The sequence below is a fragment of the Oncorhynchus keta genome, chromosome 7 (assembly GCF_023373465.1).
Source record: "Oncorhynchus keta strain PuntledgeMale-10-30-2019 chromosome 7, Oket_V2, whole genome shotgun sequence".
NCBI lineage: Eukaryota > Metazoa > Chordata > Actinopteri > Salmoniformes > Salmonidae > Oncorhynchus > Oncorhynchus keta.
The window spans coordinates 20,858,761-20,881,880 of NC_068427.1; the positions used below are offsets into that span (position 1 = coordinate 20,858,761).

General features: G+C 44.6%; 1 protein-coding gene across 2 annotated transcripts in view; it reads right to left on the reverse strand.

Moving 5' to 3' along the window:
• Nucleotides 1-4,374: 4,374 nt before the first annotated feature.
• mgat4a (alpha-1,3-mannosyl-glycoprotein 4-beta-N-acetylglucosaminyltransferase A) overlaps nucleotides 4,375-23,120 on the reverse strand; it is a 47,515-nt gene continuing 28,769 nt past the window's right edge. For both annotated transcript variants that reach the window (XM_035773619.2, XM_035773620.2), the window contains 15 exons: nucleotides 22,002-22,169; nucleotides 21,296-21,436; nucleotides 17,378-17,511; nucleotides 14,599-14,645; nucleotides 14,362-14,475; nucleotides 13,498-13,573; nucleotides 12,159-12,273; nucleotides 11,672-11,802; nucleotides 11,473-11,580; nucleotides 11,162-11,236; nucleotides 10,829-10,947; nucleotides 9,375-9,453; nucleotides 9,037-9,097; nucleotides 8,776-8,888; nucleotides 4,375-8,665 (listed from right to left, as the gene is read on the reverse strand). In XM_035773619.2, coding sequence (XP_035629512.1) covers nucleotides 8,639-8,665; nucleotides 8,776-8,888; nucleotides 9,037-9,097; nucleotides 9,375-9,453; nucleotides 10,829-10,947; nucleotides 11,162-11,236; nucleotides 11,473-11,580; nucleotides 11,672-11,802; nucleotides 12,159-12,273; nucleotides 13,498-13,573; nucleotides 14,362-14,475; nucleotides 14,599-14,645; nucleotides 17,378-17,511; nucleotides 21,296-21,436; nucleotides 22,002-22,169 — 1,508 coding nt within the window. In that variant the 3' untranslated portion in view covers nucleotides 4,375-8,638. The remainder of the gene's footprint in view (nucleotides 8,666-8,775; nucleotides 8,889-9,036; nucleotides 9,098-9,374; nucleotides 9,454-10,828; nucleotides 10,948-11,161; nucleotides 11,237-11,472; nucleotides 11,581-11,671; nucleotides 11,803-12,158; nucleotides 12,274-13,497; nucleotides 13,574-14,361; nucleotides 14,476-14,598; nucleotides 14,646-17,377; nucleotides 17,512-21,295; nucleotides 21,437-22,001; nucleotides 22,170-23,120) is intronic.

Consider the following 23,120-nt stretch of genomic DNA (forward strand, 5'->3'; position numbering starts at 1 on the left):
ACCATATGAAATTTGACATGCTCAAAAATGCAAAATTGACTGGTCTGATGGACACAGGATGGCCGAGCAGTGATAGTTGTACATTTCCATCACTCGTTGTGTTGATTTCATCATGTCCATTAGGTGATGTTTTTCACTATAGAATCATATTGCAAATGCACGTGCATTGTTGTGCAACTGGTAACCCAAAAATAAAAATATGGTTGTAAATGCATTTACCGGTCATTCTGATATTAATGCTCGCTATGGGAACACAGGATGGCCGGGCAGTGATAGTTGTACATTTCCATCACTCGTTGTGTTGATTTCATCATGTCCATTAGGTGATGTTTTTACACTATAGAATCATATTGCAAGTGCGCGCGCATTTGCAATATGTTTCAATGTGCATTTACCATATGAAATTTGACATGCTCAAAAATGCAAAATTGACTGGTCTGATGGACACAGGATGGCCGAGCAGTGATAGTTGTACATTTCCATCACTCGTTGTGTTGATTTCATCATGTCCATTAGGTGATGTTTTTCACTATAGAATCATATTGCAAATGCACGTGCATTGTTGTGCAACTGGTAACCCAAAAATAAAAATATGGTTGTAAATGCATTTACCGGTCATTCTGATATTAATGCTCGCTATGGGAACACAGGATGGCCGGGCAGTGATAGTTGTACATTTCCATCACTCGTTGTGTTGATTTCATCATGTCCATTAGGTGATGTTTTTACACTATAGAATCATATTGCAAGTGCGCGCGCATTTGCAATATGTTTCAATGTGCATTTACCATATGAAATTTGACATGCTCAAAAATGCAAAATTGACTGGTCTGATGGACACAGGATGGCCGAGCAGTGATAGTTGTACATTTCCATCACTCGTTGTGTTGATTTCATCATGTCCATTAGGTGATGTTTTTACACTATAGAATCATATTGCAAGTGCGCGCGCATTTGCAATATGTTTCAATGTGCATTTACCATATGAAATTTGACATGCTCAAAAATGCAAAATTGACTGGTCTGATGAACACAGGATGGCTGAGCAGTGATAGTTGTACATTTCCATCACCTGTTGTGTTGATTTCATCATGTCCATTTGTTTATGTTTTCTCACTTTTGCAAAGTCACTGTGCATTTGCAATATGGTTCAATGGGCAGGTACCATCACGAATTTGTCATGCTATAAAAATCCTGCAGGAATGTGAAATTGACTGGCCCGATGAACTCGGGATAGCTGGGCAGTGATTCTGGTTCATCTCCATGGCTCGTTAGGGTTGATTTCAGAATGTCACTTTTGGTGATGGTCCCTCTCCGTTTAAACATATTGCTAATGTACAAAAGTCAACTAGCAAGTCAGTGTCCATCAGTCAATTAGATGTCATTTTGACACCAAACTGATACCAATTGACACCAAACCCACTTTTTCCAACTCATTTAGAAGCCAACTATCATATATGTCAGAGCAGGCCCATAATTCACAGCGCCTTTAGTTTAAAACATAATAAAAACGTAAAACACATAGTTACGTTCTAGCTGCGGGTCCAGGTCAGACATTATGTGAAGGTCTATGTGAGGCGACCCCGAATCCCGAGTTTCGGCTCGATAGGTCCTTCGGTGCCCGAGTAAAACCCTAATTGGTGCTGAAAATCCACTTTTTCCATGCCTTGCTATGGGGTCCTTGAATGAGCTATCGGACCGAAACGTTGGGGTCCGTCTCTATGGGCCGAGCCGGTTCCAATGCACCTAGTCTTGTGTCTCTGAGACTTTTCTAAATGTCGCCATTTTCGTAATGGTCAAAATGAATTGAAATCATTGCAAATGTACGAGGCTATTTCTCGGTCCGAGAACCTTCTAGAGCCACCTAACTCACCACGCACTATCGACCCGAGGTCTAGAACAGGTTTCTAAAGTTTCGAACTCTAGGTCTGACGGTTCTTTTTTAGCTCGAACAAAGCTAACTATTGGAGGCACTGTCTGTCTCTACAAACCCCAATACGTCCCTCCTTCCAAGTTGTGTGTCTGTGTGATTTAGTTTTCCTTTGAAATTTTATGGGAAAAATGACTGATTTACAGTTCATGGGGGTTGCCTAATCACACATATGAAGTTTTGGACAGATCTGACTTTTTTAACCCCTCGAAACAGCCCCTGAGACACCAATTAAGGCATAAGCTATAAGTCAACACATATCCTCACTGGGCTATGCTTTTACAGAATCCTGTGTTTTAAGTCCTTACGTTAAGAATTGACTGATTTACACAGGGTTGAATGCACTATGTCTATCAAACTGCAGGCAGGTAATGGAAAAACACTTTTAGGGTGATTTTAACCACTTCCGGTTGGTCCAGGAAGCTTAGAATCAACACAGGTAGACCTCATACTGGCCTGATGGACTGTCATCAAAGACAGGTTCATACGGCATTCATAACCCATATAGACTTCAGGTTGAATTTAGGGGTTCAGGCAATGTATTCCTATGGGGAGAGAAGTCAATGCAAACTCTTTGAAGTAAACACCTTCTTTTAACTATTAAGGGTTAATGCCACACGGTCAAGGTTAGGCTTGCACGGATCGGAAGGACCTTAGGAACGTACCTGAGGTCGAATTGTGCTTCTCACCCTAACGGTTCTCTCACTGTCACCCAAAAGCAAATGACGTTGTGGGGCAGGCTTCATTTTGGGCCTACTTTTCTAATGGTCGCTGCGCTCAGACCGAGCGAGCTACGGTCAAGCGGGATATCTCGTTGAACTCGGCACGGCCTAGACATTATGTTTATGCCATTGCCTGCTCTCTGTGTCTTTAAGAACCACACTTTTTCACTCCATCCTTGCTGTGTGTGCGTGTGAGAGCTTTTCTTTGACATCTGCTGGGAGAAATGACTGATTTACAGTTCATGAGGGTTACCTAGTCACACATATGAAGTTTTGAAAAGATCTGACCTTTTTAACCCATGGAAACTGCCACTGTGACACCATTAAAGGCACTTCCGGTTGGCACAGGAAGCTATAAATAAACTCATATCATGATTGGGGTATGCCTTTACAGAATCCCGAGTTTTAAGTCTTTACGTTAAGAACTGAGTTATTTACGGAGGGTTTAGTGAGTGTGTGTTATTTCAGAAAATCATAGAAAATCACAGAAATCTCGCAGAGCTCCGCAGCACACTTTAAAAAGATTCGTAAGAACAACCTGCAACTGGATCTGTAACCGTTGACAAAAAAACACCTATCCGTGAACATCACCAAGGTGTCGTTGTACGATTTCTCTTAAATGACGATAGATAAATGGCTGGTTCTTTTTTTTATTGACACCGGAGGCTCCTTGACTTTGACGTGAAGTGGAAAAATAATTTCTCTATTTTCATTTTGGACCTTTAATCCCAGATAAATGGCCATAACTCAAAAACCGTTGAGGCCTAGACGCCATCTTGTTCGGGGCCAACTGCCCATTATGCCGCCCCTACGCTCACCGAGTTTCGGCTTCTAAATATTTTCAGTTTTCGAGATAAGGCCCCGTCGTGAATCGTGATGTTTTGTAGCAATAGCCATATGATTGCTTATGCCCTCTTGTGGGAATTTCCGGGACATGGGAAAAATGACATAAATCTTATTATTTTTGTAAAACGGAAACCGAATGTCCGACAACGTTCATTTGATGACTTCCTGGTAGGTCCGGCCCTGCCGCTCGGCCCGACGCCGTCCGCAAATTTTACAAACGATTTCGGACGTCTAGTAAGGGACCGTACATTTGCAATATGGACTTTCTCACTAACCATACAGGTACTGCCGAATTCTTCCCTTAAGGTATGGAAGTGTGGCTTAGCCAACCAACACAATTAATGGTAGGCCTACGCGTTAAAATAAAGGATGGTATACAAGTTAAACTGTCAACATTACCTAGCAGCCAGGTTCTCAGTTAGGAAAGCCTAACGGTAACGTTACCTTTATAACGCAGTCGTGTTGGAGACATGCTTTTGGATCAATTATGCAAGAAATGTATAAGAAAACACAATTTGACACGGTCGTTGTTACGCAAGCCACCATCTTTGATTCGCAAACTATCCTGGGAATGCGGAAGTAAACTATATGCATGCTGGGAGTGTTTAGTTCCTGTTTTTAAAAAGTTAGCGATTGTAACGTACTTTTTCAAGTCTACTGCTAGGGGCCACTCAAGGCTCACAGAACATCAAAAGGAGTACGAATGCAAGGAGAACTCAAATATAGCAACTTTGAGTCTCCAACATGATGCAGTCTGATTCGATACTGGCTGGTTGGTTAGTTCCACATGGATGTGTGGCTGATGGTGATGAGTCATTCTCCTGACTATGTTACTTGAAAAAAATGAAACCAAGGCAGAAAACAGATGGGCATGAATTGTTTCAACAAATTTGATTTATTTAAAACGATGAGAATGTACATCCATGTCAAAAGCAGAGGCAGACATACTAATGTACATGAAGGCACATGGACTGATGGGGAGTAGGTGGAGACAGGCAGGGGTGGGAGAGCCTGGCTGTCTCAATAGTCTATCCTTCATCCACTCCTAGGGTCTAGGCAGGCATCCTCCATATTGCTTTTATATACAGTCTTCGATAAACGTGGATGAAGGGCAAAATACAAAGATGAAAGGAACCCAATTTAAACTACTGAGGCACACCCACAGTTTGCGTTCCCCTCTGCCCCAGCCATCCTCCACATGAATGGCACGAGTTCATACAGGAAGTCTCAAATACATTTATCTGCAAAGCTCTGGCAAAGTAATGTATAGATCTGGCACGATTTGTAGTTCTAGAGTATCAGATCTAAATAATACATTTCTATCCGAAGGTTTTAGAATGTTGCACTCTTTACATGAGCCCCAGGTGTGAGCAAGGATCTGGTTTGACCAGGGGGCTCAGGGGAAGGGCCAGCTCCATGCAAAGGGGTTGGTTGACCAATCAAATCACACCATCAATAACAAACATTTACAAACAAGCAAACCTGGTACAAGGTGTCCAGCTTTTGAAAGTTTTGCCCAAATCCCAATCGAGTACCACAGTATGAGTCATAATAGCCATAAAACCTAGCAGTCAAACATGGAAATTGCTCCAATAATTTTTCCCCATGGGGGATTTTAGAAACACTAAGGGCTGTGTTTGGTGTAGGCTTACCCTGACATGACATTTTGATAAGTGTAAATATCTCTAGGACAAGGTGACATATCAATATATTTGCTTGTATGTTTACCCCCAAAATTGAAACGCTAATTAGCTGATAATGTAGCCAACATAAAGAGTTACAAATGCCATGATCTGGAAGAGACTCGAGTCAAAGGTAAAGGCTCTCTGGATTAACTAATGTTAGCTAAATGTAGTAATGAATAAATTTGATGAATTTCTTTAAAATGGACAACTCTGAACGGTCTTGTGCAAGTTTGACATTTACACAACACCTCTTAGCAAAGGGTATCAGCTAGAGATGACATGCGGGAGCTTGCAGGGATTTGTAGTTTTGTGTGATGTCTGTTTTGACGCTAATTATTATTTTCAAATTTCAAAGTAAATCGAGCCTAAATACATTGAAAAAAAATCATTGGACAAGAGGAATTTACATGGCTATCAAAATGTCACACCAGGGTAAGCCTACAATGAAACACAACCCTTTAAGTGTTTCTAGAATCCCCTATGGGGAGAATTAAGGTAGGAAAATGATTGTAACTATTTCCCTGTTTGACAGCTAGGTTTTATGGGTAGTATGACACCTCCACTGTGGGGCTCTATCGACCCCTAGTCTGTATCCTAGCAAGGACAAAAAAAAAAGATTGGGTAGGAATTCGCAATAGCACCACCCTGCTCTCTTATAGTGTAGATGAGATTTGTTCCTTATAGCTGTCCAACCCTTCTAGATCAACATTAAGTGCTGAGGGGTTGGGGCTAGGGGGCTATTTAGAATTGGACGTGTGTGTGCATGCACATCTGACATTTAAAATAGCACCCTCAAATAAACCGATCACTATCTTCTCAAACGTGGATGGATTTCTGGTAGAAAAAAATCCTTCATAAAATCTTACTGTATAAACATCTCACGGAAACCAGTTTTGACCTATCCTGAAATGAGGCAACGAGCATGTAGGGCATTTAGACAATGCAATGTGCTTTTCTGTATATCTACAGAGTGAATAAGGCACCACTCCAAGTGGAGCCTGGCTGTCTGCATGCAGCCCTCTGCAACAAGACGGCACAGAAAAAGTACAGCAGTCGACATCCTGTCCAACAACTAACTACCAGCAGTCTCAGATTGGACAGATTCAGGCATCACATGGGTTAGAACTGGGTTCTAATGGGTTAGGATGTCAGAAGTGTGAAATGACATCAATTGGAGATGGTAAATGAGAGCACACCAACAAAAAAAAGTATAGAACATTAAACAAATTCAGTGCAACTTTCTAAATAGCATTTGATCGTCAGTTTACAGACATTCCTTCCCAATTTACAGAAAATACAATTTAATAATGTCCCCAAAAATATATTCCCCATTGCTGACGGTAAACATGGGGCACACTGTATAATTGGTGGTTATTTATGGTGCGGGGCGGCAGCGTAGCCTAGTGGTTAGAATGTTGGACTAGTAACCGAAAGGTTGCAAGTTCAAATCCCCGAGCTGACAAGGTACAAATCTGCCGTTCTGCCCCTGAACAAGGCAGTTAGCCCACTGTTCTTAGGCCGTCATTAAAAATAAGAATTTGTTCTTAACTGACTTGCCTAGTTAAATAAATGGTGGAACCACTACCCCTGTGTAGCCATCTGTCAAGCAAGTATCATGTATTCTGTAAGGACCTATAGCATTTCAAACCTCCAATGGTGAGTCAACCCCCCTCTATGTAGGGTACAGGAAAGGGAGGGAGTGAAGGGTTTGGAACAGAGCCATTCAGGAAGTTCTGCTTCATCTCGGATGAGCAGGATTTTAAAGGCACTTGGGTCTGATCTAGCACAAGCCTCGGTCAGCATCTCTGGCTTAAACTTGCTTCATCCATTTTTGGAATTATAAATACACACCCATTGATTTGTGAATAATATAATCTCATTGAACTTGGTTCAACAGTCGTACCCCCTCAGAAACCAAATAAGCTGGTTTTACTCCAATGTTAGTAAACAAACTCTGTATAGCCTTGGTTAAATCTATCATTTTGATATATTGGATGGTCAGTCCACTGTGAATTTGAGAGTGGTTACATTTCTTCAGGCCAATCTCTGCCTTATATTATTATTATTTTTTACCAAAACAGAAGCAGGTTCAAGTTAATGTTTCAATTAAGGGTTCTAGCTTCAAGGACTGTTCTGACATCTCTCATTTTAACTTGGACTGTCTAGGAAAGGTCATCCAAAAACAGACTGGACCAGCAGTTGGAGCCAACCTCTATCTGAACCAACCAGCAGACAAGAGAACATGGAACACCAAGCCGCACTGTGAAAACAATGATTCATTTTCGGAACAAAAAGAGCAGGTGCAGGCACATATCAACTACCGTAGTATAAACTCTTCACAGAATAAAAAATACAAATTCTGACTTTTAACCTCTTGTACAAATTAAGGATTTATTTCAAATAAATTAATTCACCTTCATAGATCATTGTCATAGTAGTAATAATATCATCAATATAGAAATATCCCTTCAGGTAAGCAAAGTCGAGGCCAAAGTCTGATTGGTTTACCACTAAAAGGACATCTTTCAGCCTGGCTTCCTGTCAAACGAAGTAGAACGATAAATATGGTTTCCTTCAGTCACCAAGATTATTCATTTAATAATGAATAGGAATAAACTGTCCCAGACACAGCTCTTAGGTAATGTAGGTTTTTGCCCTAGAATGACTAGGGTTGGGACCGGGACAGGTAGGCTGATCCTAGATCTGCGCCTACAGGTTACTTTTACCCAGAGCATTCTTCATCAAGAGATAGTCTGGCAGACATGTCACTTTAAAGATACGGGAATCACATTTTGTTTCCCGCTTTGTTTGCCATCATTCCCTCAAAAGAAGAGCTGAGGAGAAAGGGACAAAGGCAGTTATCCACCACCATAAGATGACTGACACCTTACTTGGTCTATTACTTGCTGTTTAGCAAGAACACAACAAAAAGCAACAGGTCCATGAGGCTAATACACATCCTTCAGTCACCAGCAGGGGGCTCTGTGGCTCCAGTGACAGTGCAATTCCCCAGCTGACCAGACCAGAGATGGTTGAGAGCACATGGAGCAGTGAGCACCTACTTTGCACCAGTGTTTGGGTGACATCAGCCCCTCAGGTTAGTCTCTCCGAGTCACAAGCCCTCTGTGTAACACACAGTTACCTCAACAGTCAGAGCTGGGAACGGAATTCTGCAGGACACACCCAATTCCTTCTGATACTTTAAAATGTCTCTTTTTTCTTTACAGTAGTATTCACATTTACGCAAAAGGATAGAGAAGGAGAGCGAGAGTGAGAGCAAGTGAGCGAGAGACAGATTGAATGAGTGTCCTCAGACAGAAGCCCTGAGAGAAGTGGCTCTGGTGAGCTCTGAGGATGTCACTGCTGGTTGCCAAAGGGCCCTTGGTCAGCAAGTGTTAGGCGCGTCTGCGAGCACCCCGGGGCCGGGGGCCTGGATTGTGGCCCCCCGCCTTATGTCAGCCTGGTAGCTTTTTTATGTGGATCTACAAAGAGACACAGGAACACAGACATGTCACACACCTGGGTACATAGAACAATAGATACATTTGATACAAAAGATTAAAAGACCGATGACGCTGTGTGATTGGCTGACCTCGCTGAGGATGGCCCAGACAGCAGAGTCTTTGATGACAGAGAGACGCAGCGCCACCACCGGGTTGAAGGAGGCGTCTACAGCCCCCTCTGCCACACCCTTCTCAAACTGACCTAGAGAGAGAGAGAATAAGAGCTGGGATTGAGTTTGTACATTGTTGATCAGTCTGTGGCAGGAAGAATGCGAGTGGGTAATGTGATCAGGGTGCATTCTGAGTAGAGAAAGATAACAGGACAGGAGGGTTGGTGCAGGTCCACTCACCGATTTTGTAGTAGCGGTCTTCAGTTCGCTTGTACTTCTCTTTAGTCTTTAGTCCAGTTTCCTTCAGACAGACATTTTGGTATTATTTGTGTAAGGTTCTGCATACACTAAATAGAGAGCCTTGTTAACGCTAACATACAGAAAACTACACACTGTGCTCATCTCCCGCCTCCTGCACTGATATCTATTGGAGCAGGCAATGCTCATGATCGTGTCAATAACCAAATCAATACACATTGAGTGATCGGTCAACAAACCAAATCAGACAAGTGCCCTGCCTCTGTTTACACATCATTGCACACTGTCATCTGAATGTTGTCTGAATGTTGTCGACTTACCAAGAAGGGCAGTATCTCTACGGTGGTGTTCTCTATCCTGTCCCCAGGGTGTTCCTGGTTCCCACTGCGGAACAGGAACCTGCCAATCACACAACACCTATTAATGCATATTCACGTCCCATGGCACACTCATGAATACGCATACCCACACCTTCCTTACACGCAACACTGTCCTGTCACACAATGTGCTGTGCTTTTAGAACGACATCTGACAAGTCTAAACTAAGCCTGAGGCAGCAATGGCACACGAGCACACCCACCTCCACTTAAGCTGTTAATGAATCTTGTCACACATCACATGGCTAACAGGTGCAAATCAAGCCCAGACCCCAACACTGGAGAGAGGTCACCGACTGCTATGAACAGAAACACTACACATGAAACAGTGATGAGTTGGTCTCTCCTCCTGTCCCTCTGAAGCTCCCTGACTTCTAAACATCCCTCTATTGCCTCTTCTCACCTAGCCCCTTCTTCCACATTCCCCTCACCTAGCCCCTTCTTCCACATTCCCCTCACCTAGCCCCTTCTTCCACATCCCCTCCACCTAGCCCCTTCTTCCACATCCCCTCCACCTAGCCCCTTCTTCCACATCCCCTCACCTAGCCCCTTCTTCCACATCCCCTCACCTAGCCCCTTCTTCCACATCCCCTCACCTAGCCCCTTCTTCCACATCCCCTCACCTAGCCCCTTCTTCCACATCCCCTCACCTAGCCCCTTCTTCCACATCCCCTCACCTAGCCCCTTCTTCCACATCCCCTCACCTAGCCCCTTCTTCCACATCCCCTCACCTAGCCCCTTCTTCCACATCCCCTCACCTAGCCCCTTCTTCCACATCCCCTCACCTAGCCCCTTCTTCCACATCCCCTCACCTAGCCCCTTCTTCCACATCCCCTCACCTAGCCCCTTCTTCCACATCCCCTCACCTAGCCCCTTCTTCCACATCCCCTCACCTAGCCCCTTCTTCCACATCCCCTCACCTAGCCCCTTCTTCCACATCCCCTCACCTAGCCCCTTCTTCCACATCCCCTCACCTAGCCCCTTCTTCCACATCCCCTCACCTAGCCCCTTCTTCCACATCCCCTCACCTAGCCCCTTCTTCCACATCCCCTCACCTAGCCCCTTCTTCCACATCCCCTCACCTAGCCCCTTCTTCCACATCCCCTCACCTAGCCCCTTCTTCCACATCCCCTCACCTAGCCCCTTCTTCCACATCCCCTCACCTAGCCCCTTCTTCCACATCCCTTTCTTAGCCCTTCCTTTCTCCCCCCAAACCATTCCGCTCTTTCTTTCCGTGAATCCCTCTCCCTCTCCTAGGAGGCAGTCCTGGGAATTCTTATTTTAGAACACTCATTAGCACACTGAGCCCCAGAGAGACAGGCACGCTAAAGCTTGTGGAAGAGTGTGTGACACGACCTCCCTTTTCCCTCGTGTGTGCACACAAACTCCCTACTCACCTCTCTATGCTGACGGGCCTGTCGAACTTGAAGAGGACGTAGTCTCCAGCAGTAGGGTTGATGGCCCAGAAGAAGTCTTCTCCTAGGTAGGTCTTGTCCAGCGTGTGGCCCTGGTACACCTACACAGCACAACATTAGCTAAATGTACTCAAAACCTTTCAGTATAAATAATTATACAAAGCAAACTTTTATAACGCATTTCAAAACACTCAATACCGGGCATACTACCTTATTGAAATAAAAAGCCAATAATGAAAACATGCGTAAAAAAACAATATACATCTTTCAACTCATAAGGCCAAGGTAGAAAGTTGTGTCTTAAAGGTGATGTACCTTGAGAGACGTGGACACCTCAGCAGGCGGGTTCACGTGGATTTTATGGAGCAAGGGTTTCAGGAAGTCCTTATCCTAAACAGGAAGAGGAAATGAGACACCAGCAGGGACGACAGGAAGTAGTCATACCGGGGGGTGGGGGTTGGGAGAAAGAGTCAGCATGGCCTAGTATAATGGCCGTGAGTTGGTCGGTTTAGGACATATCAAGGTAGTGATTGGGGGTATTTAGGAAATATGGTACAGGAAATTTGATCAAAGGCTGATGCAGGGTGAGTGATCTAGAGGGAGGGTGATAGAGGTTTATGACCCACAGTGAGTTTCTGGATCTTTCCAGCCAGAGAGGAGTGTAGCCCCACATGTTGAAAGAGAGAAGGCCTGAACCGCACACGCAGACTCGACTTCTGCCGCTCACAGTGCTTCTGTAGGGAGAAAGGGTAGATGGAGAGAGTCAAGAGAGTTGATGAAGATACCACTCACACACACAAACAACCAAACAGGGTGTGTACGTACTGCGTCTTTCTCCGGGTTACACACTTTGACCCAGAGGATGTGGTCCAGTAGCCAATCAATGGGCTTCTCCTTATAGAACATGAAGATAAACTCTACGATCAGATTGAGATCTGGAGCCTGGAACATCTTACCTGAGAGAAGGAGAGAGGTAGATAGGGAAGGAGAGTGGAAAGAGGAGAGAGTGAAACAAGGAGAGGGGGGTATGGGGAATGAGGATCATGGGAAAGGAAGTGAAAAAGAGGAGCGAGAGAGAAGGAAAACCAGTGGGCTGGCTATTCAAACCATGCTCTGTTTTTTGTATACTCCAAAAGTCTCCTGATGTTTGTTGACTTTCTTTCATTTTACCTGACAGTCATTGTTCATTAAGGGTCAAGGATTCCTCATTAAGCCCCAGTGACCATTAGTTAAGGACCATTAATTGCTGACTAATAGCTTGTTAGAGGGTTGCTAAATGCCCAGAGTTTGTGTGCGCGCGCGCATGTGTTACCGATGAAGCCGAGCTGGGAGAACTCGAGGATCATCCAGTCCTCGGAGGAGAGCTGCAAGGCAAAGTTCTTCATGGTGGCAAAGTAGTTGGGCTTGGCCACAATGTCATCCTCCAACTGGAAGGAGAGAGAGAAGGGGGGGGGGGACGACGACGACTGGTGAGCAGTGGTTTGGCCATCACATCTCGTCATCTACTAATCACAAACACAGAAACACCACACAAGTCTCTCACTAAGCTACTTTCTATAGGCACTGTATGATATCTACGGCCTACAATAAGACTGAACTACACTGTCAATGACAGCATTCAGTACCTCTGCCCACTCCGCCCGAGTGGAGAACACAGGACGGAAGATGAAAACAACCAAAACAGAAGGACAGAAAGAACGACAGAAGGGGTTAATAGAGGATGCGATCCAATGTGTTAATTCATTATACACTGAGTGTACAAAACATTAGGAACACCTTTCCATGACAGACTGACCAGGTGAATACTATGATCCCTTATTGATGTCACTTGTTAAATCCACTTCAATCAGTGTAGATGAAGGGGAGGAGACGAGTTAAAGAACAAATTTTAACCCTTGAGACATGGATGGTCTGTGTGCCATTCCGAGGCTGAATGGGCAAGACAAAATATTTAAGTTCCTTTCCAATGGGGTATGGTAGTAGGTGCCAGGCGCACCAGTTCGAGTGTATCAAGAACTGCAATGCTGCTGGCTTTTTCACACTCAACAGCTTCCTGTGTGTATCAAGAATGGTCCACCTCCCAAAGGACATCCAGCCAACTTGACGCAAATGTGGGCAGCATTGGAGTCAACCTGGGCCAGCATACCTGTGGAACGCTTCGACAGCTTGTAGAGTCCATGCCCCGACGAATTGAGGCTGTTCGAGGGCAAAATATTAGAAAGATGCTGTTCATGTTTTGTACACTCAGTATATGTATGTATGTATGCATGTCATCAAAGGGAGTAGCAGGTGGTATGATAGAAGATGTACAACAACCTGTACAGTATGTCTGATCTTTATATTCACTCAGAGGAGAAAAGGGCTGCCCAACTCTCAGACACAGTATGTTCATCTTATACCAACACAGACTAGCAAATGGCCTCATGTAATGTAAAGAACACGTCCAAATTGGGCACACCTTGTTCCAAACTACCGGCTTACCAGTGTTTCCGTGGTAACAAACCCTATGATGCTGAAGTATGTTGGTACAAGGTGTACTACAGCTCTGCCCCAGACAAATACCGCTCCTGCCAGGCACATTCCAACAGGTTGCCATGGGAACGCAGGTTTCGTAGGGGCAGAATGTGTGTCTGTTCCAAGGACGTACACACCTGGACATAGTAGACTCCTTTGCTCACAGCATACATCATGAGGAAGGAATAGTCCAGATTCTGCTTGGTCCGCCATCTACAACACAAACACACAATGATGAATCATTTCCTCATACCCGGTTACTAAATAACTGGTGGCTGGAAAGGAGCAGGTGTGCACATCACTGCCCGACGAACGGTGTTGGGACCAGCATAAGCGCATACAAACACACACGTGGGCGAGCACCCACCCACACACGCTAATGAGTTGCATTGTTCTTCATTCCACCTCAGCAGCAGGGATTCCAGTGAGCTTCTCATAAATATTCAATGAGCCAGCAAAAATATAATCAAGAGCTAACAAAGGGCAGCACACAACAAGCACACATCAGACCAATTTCAAACATGGTTTACCCTCAAACATCAGCTCTCCATCAACCCCCACACATGCGAGAGGGAGCCGTGCGGCAGAGAGAGCAACAAGAGAGAGATGGAGACAAGAGGTTTCCATAGTACAGTCAATGTAAGAGGGTGGGGGGAAGGGAAGGAGATAAGAGGGGTGCAGTTGACCTTGAGCTCACTTTGAGAGATGCCTGTGGAATACTGAGCACCTGGCCCACCCCTTACAGCTCCTCCCACTCTCCGCTCTCCTTCTCACCGTATTGTCAATGGTAATGCCCACCGGATGTGACACATCAACGACAAATACCCAGAATAAATCAATTTTGGTGTGTGAGCAGTGGAGATCGGCTGGAGAGGCCCAGGCGTGACGGTGTGTGGCTGTTATTTGACCGTTTGCCAACGTTTGTCACCAATTGAAGATGAACTTCCTTGGATTCTTTACAGAATCAAATGTTGATTGTTTTACTTTGTGTGTTTTCTTACCTGACCCTCTCTCTGGAGTCTCCAAAAGTCTCCTTGAGTTCTTTGAGATCTGGGTAGTAGCTGGCAGGAGGAGAGATCAGCTCCAACAGACCTGAACTGAACTCTGTAGAAAACCTGGGATAGACACATGCACATGTTGTCATCCTACTTCTGTTCTCGCTAAACCGCCAGAGGGTTTATCAGACAGGAAACATCACAAAGACAGGAAGCTTAAGGACAGGAAGTGATGTCACTCACTCTTTCTCCAGTCCAGTAACCACGCTATGGACGTATTCCGTGTCCATCTGCAAAGACAGAATATAATATTATTTGCATATCACAGTGTGTGATATATATATATATATATATACACACACACAGTTGAAGTCAAAAGTTAACATAAACTGAGTTTAAATGTATCACAATTCCTGACATTTAATCGTAGTAAAAATTCCCTGTCTTAGGTCAGTTAGGATCACCACTTTATTTTAAGAATGTGAAATGTCAGAATAATAGAAGAGAGAATGACTAATCACATTCCCAATGGGTCAGAAGTTATAACATACTAATTGAGTGTATTTGATAGCATTGCCTTTAAAATTGTTTAACTTGGGTCAAACGTTGTAGGTAGCCTTCCACAAGCTTCCCACAATAAGTTGGGTGAATTTTGGCCCATTCCTCCCGACAGAGCTGGTGTAACCGAGTCAGATTTGTAAGGCCTCTTTGCTCACACATGCCTTTTCAGTTCTGCCCACAAATTTCTATAGGATTGAGGTCAGGGCTTTGTGATGGCCACTCCAATACCTTGACTTTGTTGTCCTTAAGCCATTTTGCCACAACTTTGGAAGTATGCTTGGGGTCATTGTCCATTTGGAAGACCAATTTGCAACCAAGCTTTAACGTTATGACTGAAGTCTTGAGATGTTGCTTCAATATATTCACATAATTTTCCATCCTCATGATGCCATCTATTTTGTGAAGTGCACCAGTCCCTCCTGCAGCAAAGCACCCCCACAACATGATGCTGCCACCCCTGTGCTTCGCGGTTGGGATGGTATTCTTTGGCTTGCAAGAATCCCCCCTTTTTCCTCCAAACATAAATGGTCATTATGGCCAAAACATTATTTTTGTTTCATCAGACCAGTGGACATCTCTCCAAAAAGTATGATCTTTGTCCCCATGTGTAGTTTTAAACTGTAGTCTGGCTTTTTTAATGGCGGTTTTGGAGCAGTGGCTTCTTCCTTGCTGAGCTGCCTTTCAGGTTGTCGATTTAGGACTCATTGATATACATCCACAGGTATACCTCCAATTGACTCAAATTCTGTTAATTAGCCTACCAGAATCTTCTAAAGCCATTACATAATTTTCAGGAATTTTACAAGATGTATAAAGGCAGTCAACTTAGTGTATATATACAGTGAATTATAAGTGATATAATCTGTCTATAAACAATAGTTGGAAAAATTACATGTCATGGACTAATAATATATAACACACAGCTCAAAAAAAATAAAGGGAACACTTAAACACAATGTAACTCCAAGTCAATCACACTTCTGTGAAATCAAACTGTCCACTTAGGAAGCAACACTGATTGACAATACATTTCACATGCTGTTGTGCAAATGGAATAGACAACAGGTGGAAATTATAGGCATTTAGCAAGACACCCCCAATAAAGGAGTGGTTCTGCTCCACTTTTCAGTTCCTATGCTTCCTGGCTGATGTTTTGGTCACTTGAATGCTGGCGGTGCTTTCACTCTAGTGGTAGCATGAGACGGAGTCTACAACCCACACAAGTGGCTCAGGTAGTGCAGCTCATCCAGGATGGCACATCAATGCGAGCTGTGGCAAGAAGGTTTGCTATGTCTGTCAGCGTAGTGTCCAGAGCATGGAGGCGCTACCAGGAGACAGGCCAGTAAATCCGGAGACGTGGAGGGCAACAACCCAGCAGCAGGACCGCTACCTCCGCCTTTGTGCAAGGAGGAGCACTGCCAGAGCCCTGCAAAATGACCTCCAGCAGGCCACAAATGTGCATGTGTCTGCTCAAACGGTCAGAAACCGACTCCATGAGGGTGGTATGAGGGCCCGATGTCAGGTGGGGGTTGTGCTTACAGCCCAACACCGTGCAGGATGTTTGGCATTTGATTGGCAAATTCGCCACTGGCGCCCTGTGCTCTTCATAGATGAAAGCAGGTTCACACTGAGCATGTGACAGAGTCTGGAGACGCCGTGGAGAACGTTCTGCTGCCTGCAACACCCTCCAGCATGACCGGTTTGGAGGTGGGTCAGTCATTGTGTGGGGTGGCATTTCTTTGGGGGGCCGCACAGCCCTCCATGTGCTCGCCAGAGGTAGCCTGACTGCCATCCTGTGAGACCATATGCTGGTGCAGTTGGCCCTGGATTCCTCCTAATGCAAGACAATGCTAGACCTCATGTGGCTGGAATGTGTCAGCAGTTCCTGCAAGAGGAAGGCATTGATGCTATGGACTGGCCTGTCCGTTCCCCAGACCTGAATCCAATTGAGCACATCTGGAACATCATGTCTCGCTCCATCCACCAAGGCCACGTTGCACCACAGACTGTCCAGGAGTTGGCGGATGCTTTAGTCCGGGTCTGGGAGGAGATCCCTCATGAGACAATCCGCCACCTCATCAGGAGCATGCCAATGCGTTGTAGGGAGGTCATACAGACACGTGGAGGCCACACACACTACTGGGCCTCATTTGGACTTTTTAAGGACATTACGTCAAAGTTGGATCAGCCTGTAGTGTGGTTTTCCACTTTCATTTTGAGTGTGATTCCAAATCCAGACCTCCATGGGTTGATAAATTTGGTTTCCATTGATCATTTTTGTGTGATTTTGTTGTCAACACATTCAACTATGTAAAGAAAAAAGTATTTAATAAGAATTTCATTCATTCAGATCTAGGATGTGTTATTTTATTGTTCCCTTTATTTTTTTGAGCAGTAACACACACACACACACACACATATATATAGTGAGTTGCGAGTGTGAGAATGCATTTCCCCACACCTCTCCAACGAAGACGATGATGACACAGTCGAGTTTCTCCTCAGGTGATAGCTTGTCGATGAGCGAGTGTAGAGTCTCGGCCAGGTACGACTTCACTTTCCGCTTTACGGTAGGAATACCCATCACCATGGAGACTAGGCAGAGATGAGAGGCCCAGGGTAAGAACAGGGTCAGACCATAGAGGAAGAAACACAGGCAGAGAACAGGACGTGTTAAATGTGGTAATGGCCAAGTCACATTGTATTACAAGAAAACAATCATTTTAATTTCATGGAGGGCAGAAGTTCAACTAAGGAAATAGAGAGGGCAAGGGAGATGGGTGAGACAGCAGATTGTTATTCTCCTGGCTATCAGTCCTATTGTATGTGTCCTAAATGGGGAAGAGACGGTTCTGTACCTTAGACGGGGAGATTCACTGAAAACCACACTGGAATGGAAGACTGTATTACAGACATATTACTCCATTTGTATCACACAGACACAATAGGCCCAGGGATCCCTTCGCTGGGTAACAGGGGTGTGTGTGTGTGTTGTACTCGATAGCACTCCGCTCTTCATTCTCACTGAGGACCACATAAAATGTACTCCCTCGCTGCCACTCTCTCTTTCTTATTTTAGACTGGAGAGCGTGGGATGTTCACCTTCCAAATATTCAAATTGTGGGTCAGGAAAAAAGGAAAACATTCTTTCTCCCCAAAACACTACCCATTTGCACCAGGAGTGAGAATGAGAACCGGGAGTAACACAAAGAGTGACTGTAGCACTATGGTACAAAGCCTCACGTGCCTACAGTGTGTGGGTGTTTCATCTCTATTATGGGGCTAATATGGAAAGCAGCTCTAGGACAAACACGGGAAAATAAGGGGGAACGGTTGGGGAAGACCATACACAGAGATGAAAGAGTGGTGGACTGATCTGGAATCAATCCACGTTTTGCTTTGTCGCTCCACACAGCAGAGAACAGCACAGACACAAACTGGACCAGGAAAGTAGGTTGAGTATGAAATGAGAGAGATTGGGAGGGAGAGGAAAAGAGACCAAGAAAAGAACACGAGGCAGAGAGAGAGAGAGAGAGAGAGAAAAGGAGGGAGAACGAGAGAAGATGGTGAGAGGGAGAACAAGTGTAAAGGGAAGCTAAAGGGATAATGAGGGAGGGGGGAACAAACCATCCCTCCAGTTCTTTCTTTACTTCTCATGCCATCACTCAACAACCCCCCCCCCCCCATTATCTCTCAGAACAGAACCCTGATCATCACATCCATCTGGGCCTCCTCTGACAGAAGTAAATGGTGATTGGTGAGCTGACGTCTGCACAGAGACAAAATATGGGGGGCAGGGTGTATAGTAAGGCCTGGTAGACAGAGACAGAATATGGGGGTCCAGGGTGTATAGTAAGGCCTGGTAGACAGAGGAGTGATGCGTTTGAGTTCAGATCCTAGACAAGGGGTCATCAACTAGATTCAGCCGTGGGACGATTTTTTTCTTAAGCGGATGGTCAGGGGGCCTGAAAATTTCATTTTCGGAGCTAAGAAAACTTAGGTGACAAAATAAAACCACCCACGGGCCGCTACATGGCAAGCACTCATTCCCACACAATTATACAAAAGAAGACAAATTTACCTAAATAAAACCTGAACACATATGAATAGATCCCTATGAGTCATGCCTAAAAGACAGGCTGGAGAGAATCACTCCTACTCCCATTCTCAGATCTTCGTCATTTAATTTCTCTCTCCATCTCACTCTCTGCATTCTGATGTCCCAATTTGCACTGCTTTAAATAACCTTAATGTCCCACACCCTCACAAAGAGAGAAATTGAGGAAGAAAACAGAAAGTGAATGAGGGAGGATAGAAAATTAAATAGTCTTACTGAGAGGGGGAGATTGAGAGAGGAGGTCAGGTAGGGCGCTCTTGACCCTAAACCAAGTTATTGTTCACTTGTTAGATACTAACTGAATTGTTAGATACTACTGCACTGTCGGAGCTAGGAAGACAAGCATTTCACTACACCCGCAACAACATCTGCTAAATACGTTTCCATGCAGTATGACATGGCATGTTGTGTTAGCTAATCTACATTTATCCTTTAAAATGGCTAATTGATCATTAGAAAACCCTTTTGCAATTATGTTAGCACAGCTGAAAACTGTTGTTCCTAATAAAGAAGCAATAAAACTGGCCTTCTTGAGACTATTTGAGTATCTGGAGCATCAGCATTTGCGGGTTTGATTACAGGCTCAAAATGAACAGAAACAAATAAAATTTGTCTGAAACTCCTCGTCAGTCTATTCTTGTTCGGAGAAATAAAGGCTATTCCATGTGAGAATTTGCTAAGAAACTGAAGATCTTGTACAACGCTGTGTACTACTCCCTTCACAGAACAGCGCAAACTGGCCTTAACCAGAATAGAAAGAGGAGTGCGAGGCACCGGTGCACAACCGAGCAAGAGGACAAGTACATTAGTGTGTCGAGTTTGAGAAACAGACGCCTCACAAGTCCTCAACTGGCAGCTTCCTTAAATAGTACCCGCAAAAACACCAGTCTAGCCTAGAAGGCCAGCATCCAAGAGTCGCCTATTCACTGTTGACGTCGAGACTGGTGTTTTGCATGGAGTATTCAATGAAGCTGCCAGTTGAGGACTTGAGGCGGAGAAAATTGTATTTATACTTTAAGACATGGTCATTTGATCAGGAACATTTCAAGAACTTTTAAAGTTCATGTGCAGTCGCAAAAAAAAAAGGTGCTATGATGAAACCGGCTCTCATGAGGACCGCCACAGGAAAGGAATACACAGCAACTGTTCAGAGGAGACTACGTGAATCAGGCCTTCATGGTCAAATTGCTGCAAAGAAACCACTACTAAAGGACACCAATAATAAGAAGAGACTTGCTTGGGACAAGAAACACAAGCAATGGACCAGTGGAAATCTGTCCTTTTCTCTGATGAGTCCAAATTTTAGATTTTTGGTTCCAACTGCCTGGTCTTTGAGAGGCAGAGTAGGTGAACAGATGATCTACGCATGTGTGGTTCCCACCGTGAAGCATGGAGGTGGTGGTGTGATGGTGCTTTTCTGGTGACACTGATTTATTTAGAATTCAAGGCACTCTTAACCAGCATGGCAACCAGAGCATTCTGCAGCGATTGTCCTACTTAGCAGATGGGATGGCTTATCATTTGTTTTTCAACAGGACAATAACCCAACACACCTCCAGGCTGTGTAAGGGCTATTTGACCAAGAAGGAGAGTGATGGAGTGCTGCATCAGATGACCTGGCTTCCACAATCACACCGACCTCAATGGCTTCCACAATCACACCGACCTCAATGGCTTCCACAATCACACCGACCTCAATGGCTTCCACAATCACACCGACCTCAATGGCTTCCACAATCACACCGACCTCAATGGCTTCCACAATCACACCGACCTCAATGGCTTCCACAATCACACCGACCTCAATGGCTTCCACAATCACACCGACCTCAATGGCTTCCACAATCACACCGACCTCAATGGCTTCCACAATCACACCGACCTCAATGGCTTCCACAATCACACCGACCTCAACACAATTGAGATGGCTTGGTATGAGTTGGAACGCAGAGTGAAGGAAAAGCAGCCAACAAGTGTCCAGAATATGTGGGAACTCCTTCAAGACTGTTGGAAAAGCATTCCAGGTGACTACCCCATGAAGCTGGTTGAGAGAATGCAAAGCTTTCATCAAGGCAAAGGGTGGCTACTTTTTTGGTTACTACATGATTCCATGTGTTATTTCATAGTTTTGATGTCTTCACTATTATTCAACAATGTAGAAAATAGTAAAAATAAAGAAAAACGCTTGAATGAGTAGGTGTGTCCAAAGTTTTGACTGGCATTGTATGTGAGCGAGCAAATGTATGTGTGTGTATGTCTCACCTCCAGTGCGGCCCATGCCCACCTGGACAGCGGGGTGCAGACTGCCCTCATTGTTGAGCAGGTGAGGCATATGGTGGTAGATGTTCGGCACCTGAAGGGGCTTCCTACTGGCCAGCTCCTTCAGCAATTTCTGTGTCTCATCTGCCATAACAATACAAGAAGGAATCAGAGTTGGTAGAATGGTTGAGAATCATAAAGTTACAACTGGTAGAACAGTTGGTGGTGGTGGGAGTTAGAGCTTCATGGTAATTTTACTTCTAGTCCAGCATTACTAAAGGGCTGGGTAGGATGAAGATGGACCACAGCCAGAAGGCAGCAGTCGGAGTGAGGGGAAAGACTATTATATAAGAGGAGAACTGAATGATCCAGTCTAATCAACCTGAGTTCCCAATTAAGAAAAGGGGGGATTCAGCTTGCATGTTTCTTGATGTGGGAGTATATTGTGATCAGTGACCTGAAACTAGTGAATGGAGATCCATCCTGTGTGTATTGTGTGCTTGTATTACTATCTTTGTGGGAATCGGAAATCCCCCAAGTCCCCACAAGGATACTAAAACAAGGAAAATTCCCCCGTCCCCACGAGGGCAAAGGTTATTTTAAGCTTAGGGGTTAGGTTTAGGGTTAGGGAAAATAGGATTCCTAATGGAAATCAATTTTAGATCCCCACAACGATAGTAAAATATATTGGGTGTGTGTGTGTGTGTACCTGAGAAGTTGATGAGAGCGTCCTTGCTGCCGTTGGTCTCAGCGATGGCCCGTCTGAACTGCTCCAGGATGTTGTTGAGCTCTGAGGAGCGCTGCAGGGTCCGGTGCTCAGCCACACGGAGGCGCTCTTTCAGGGCATGGAACTCCCTCTGGTACGCTACCAACTTCTCTATAGGGACAGAGAGAGGGGGAGATAGAGGGGGGAAGGATTAGTTCTCCTGCTCTTTATTCCAACATTAATCTCACTGTGTCCCAGCATAGGCCAATAGTCATGTAACAACTTCGAATACAAAAGAGCATTAAGTGTTGTAAGAATCTTTACAAACTGTGGGGGCAGTATTACATCCCCCTTAGTGCTGTGGTAGTAGACAGTGGTGTCATATCTAGGAAATACTGAGTGTTATGAGAAACCCTGTTCCTGGTATTGTTATCTGGACTGACGCGAGGGAGGAATGAGAATATTGAGGGGAGGTTGTGGTCAGAAAGGAGGAAATTGAGAGGGGGGGTCATTTTACTGGAATTAACCTCTGCTGTTTGAGGTTAGTGATGCAGTGCTCATGCCTGGGTTTTACTGAGAAACCAGCCTGTTACATACGGTCTTTGTTTGCGTGCATACACAAGTGTGCATTTATATACAGTTTGTTATTAAGGCACACGAAAGTTCACATGTTCAAGAAAGCATTTCTGCCACAAAACTCGTTTAAAAAAAAAACAATTTTAAACGCTTATGTTCAAAACGTCTCCTGTGAAGTCGTGACTTGCGACATACGCCTAGTTTCCTGAAACGGGTCACATATGTATGCGGGTGAAAGTGCAAAAGAGCAAGTTTGCACCTCAACCTTCCTAAACCCTAGGCAACACACGAGGAGGATTAGCTCCTCTAAGACAACACTTTTACAGAATTCACTCAAGCTAGATCACACAGGGCAATGTAGAAATGTCAATATCAATGTACAGTAGTTATTTGTGTGTGCCTACGCAAGTGCGTTCGTGTTCTCTTCTACCTCACTCTCCGTTTCACTCTTCCCAGTACTTCATCTAGCTCTCTTTATCCCCCTCTCCCTAAGGTTGTTGAAACAGAAAAAAACTTGATGTTAAGCATAAGTAATACGTGGTTAGC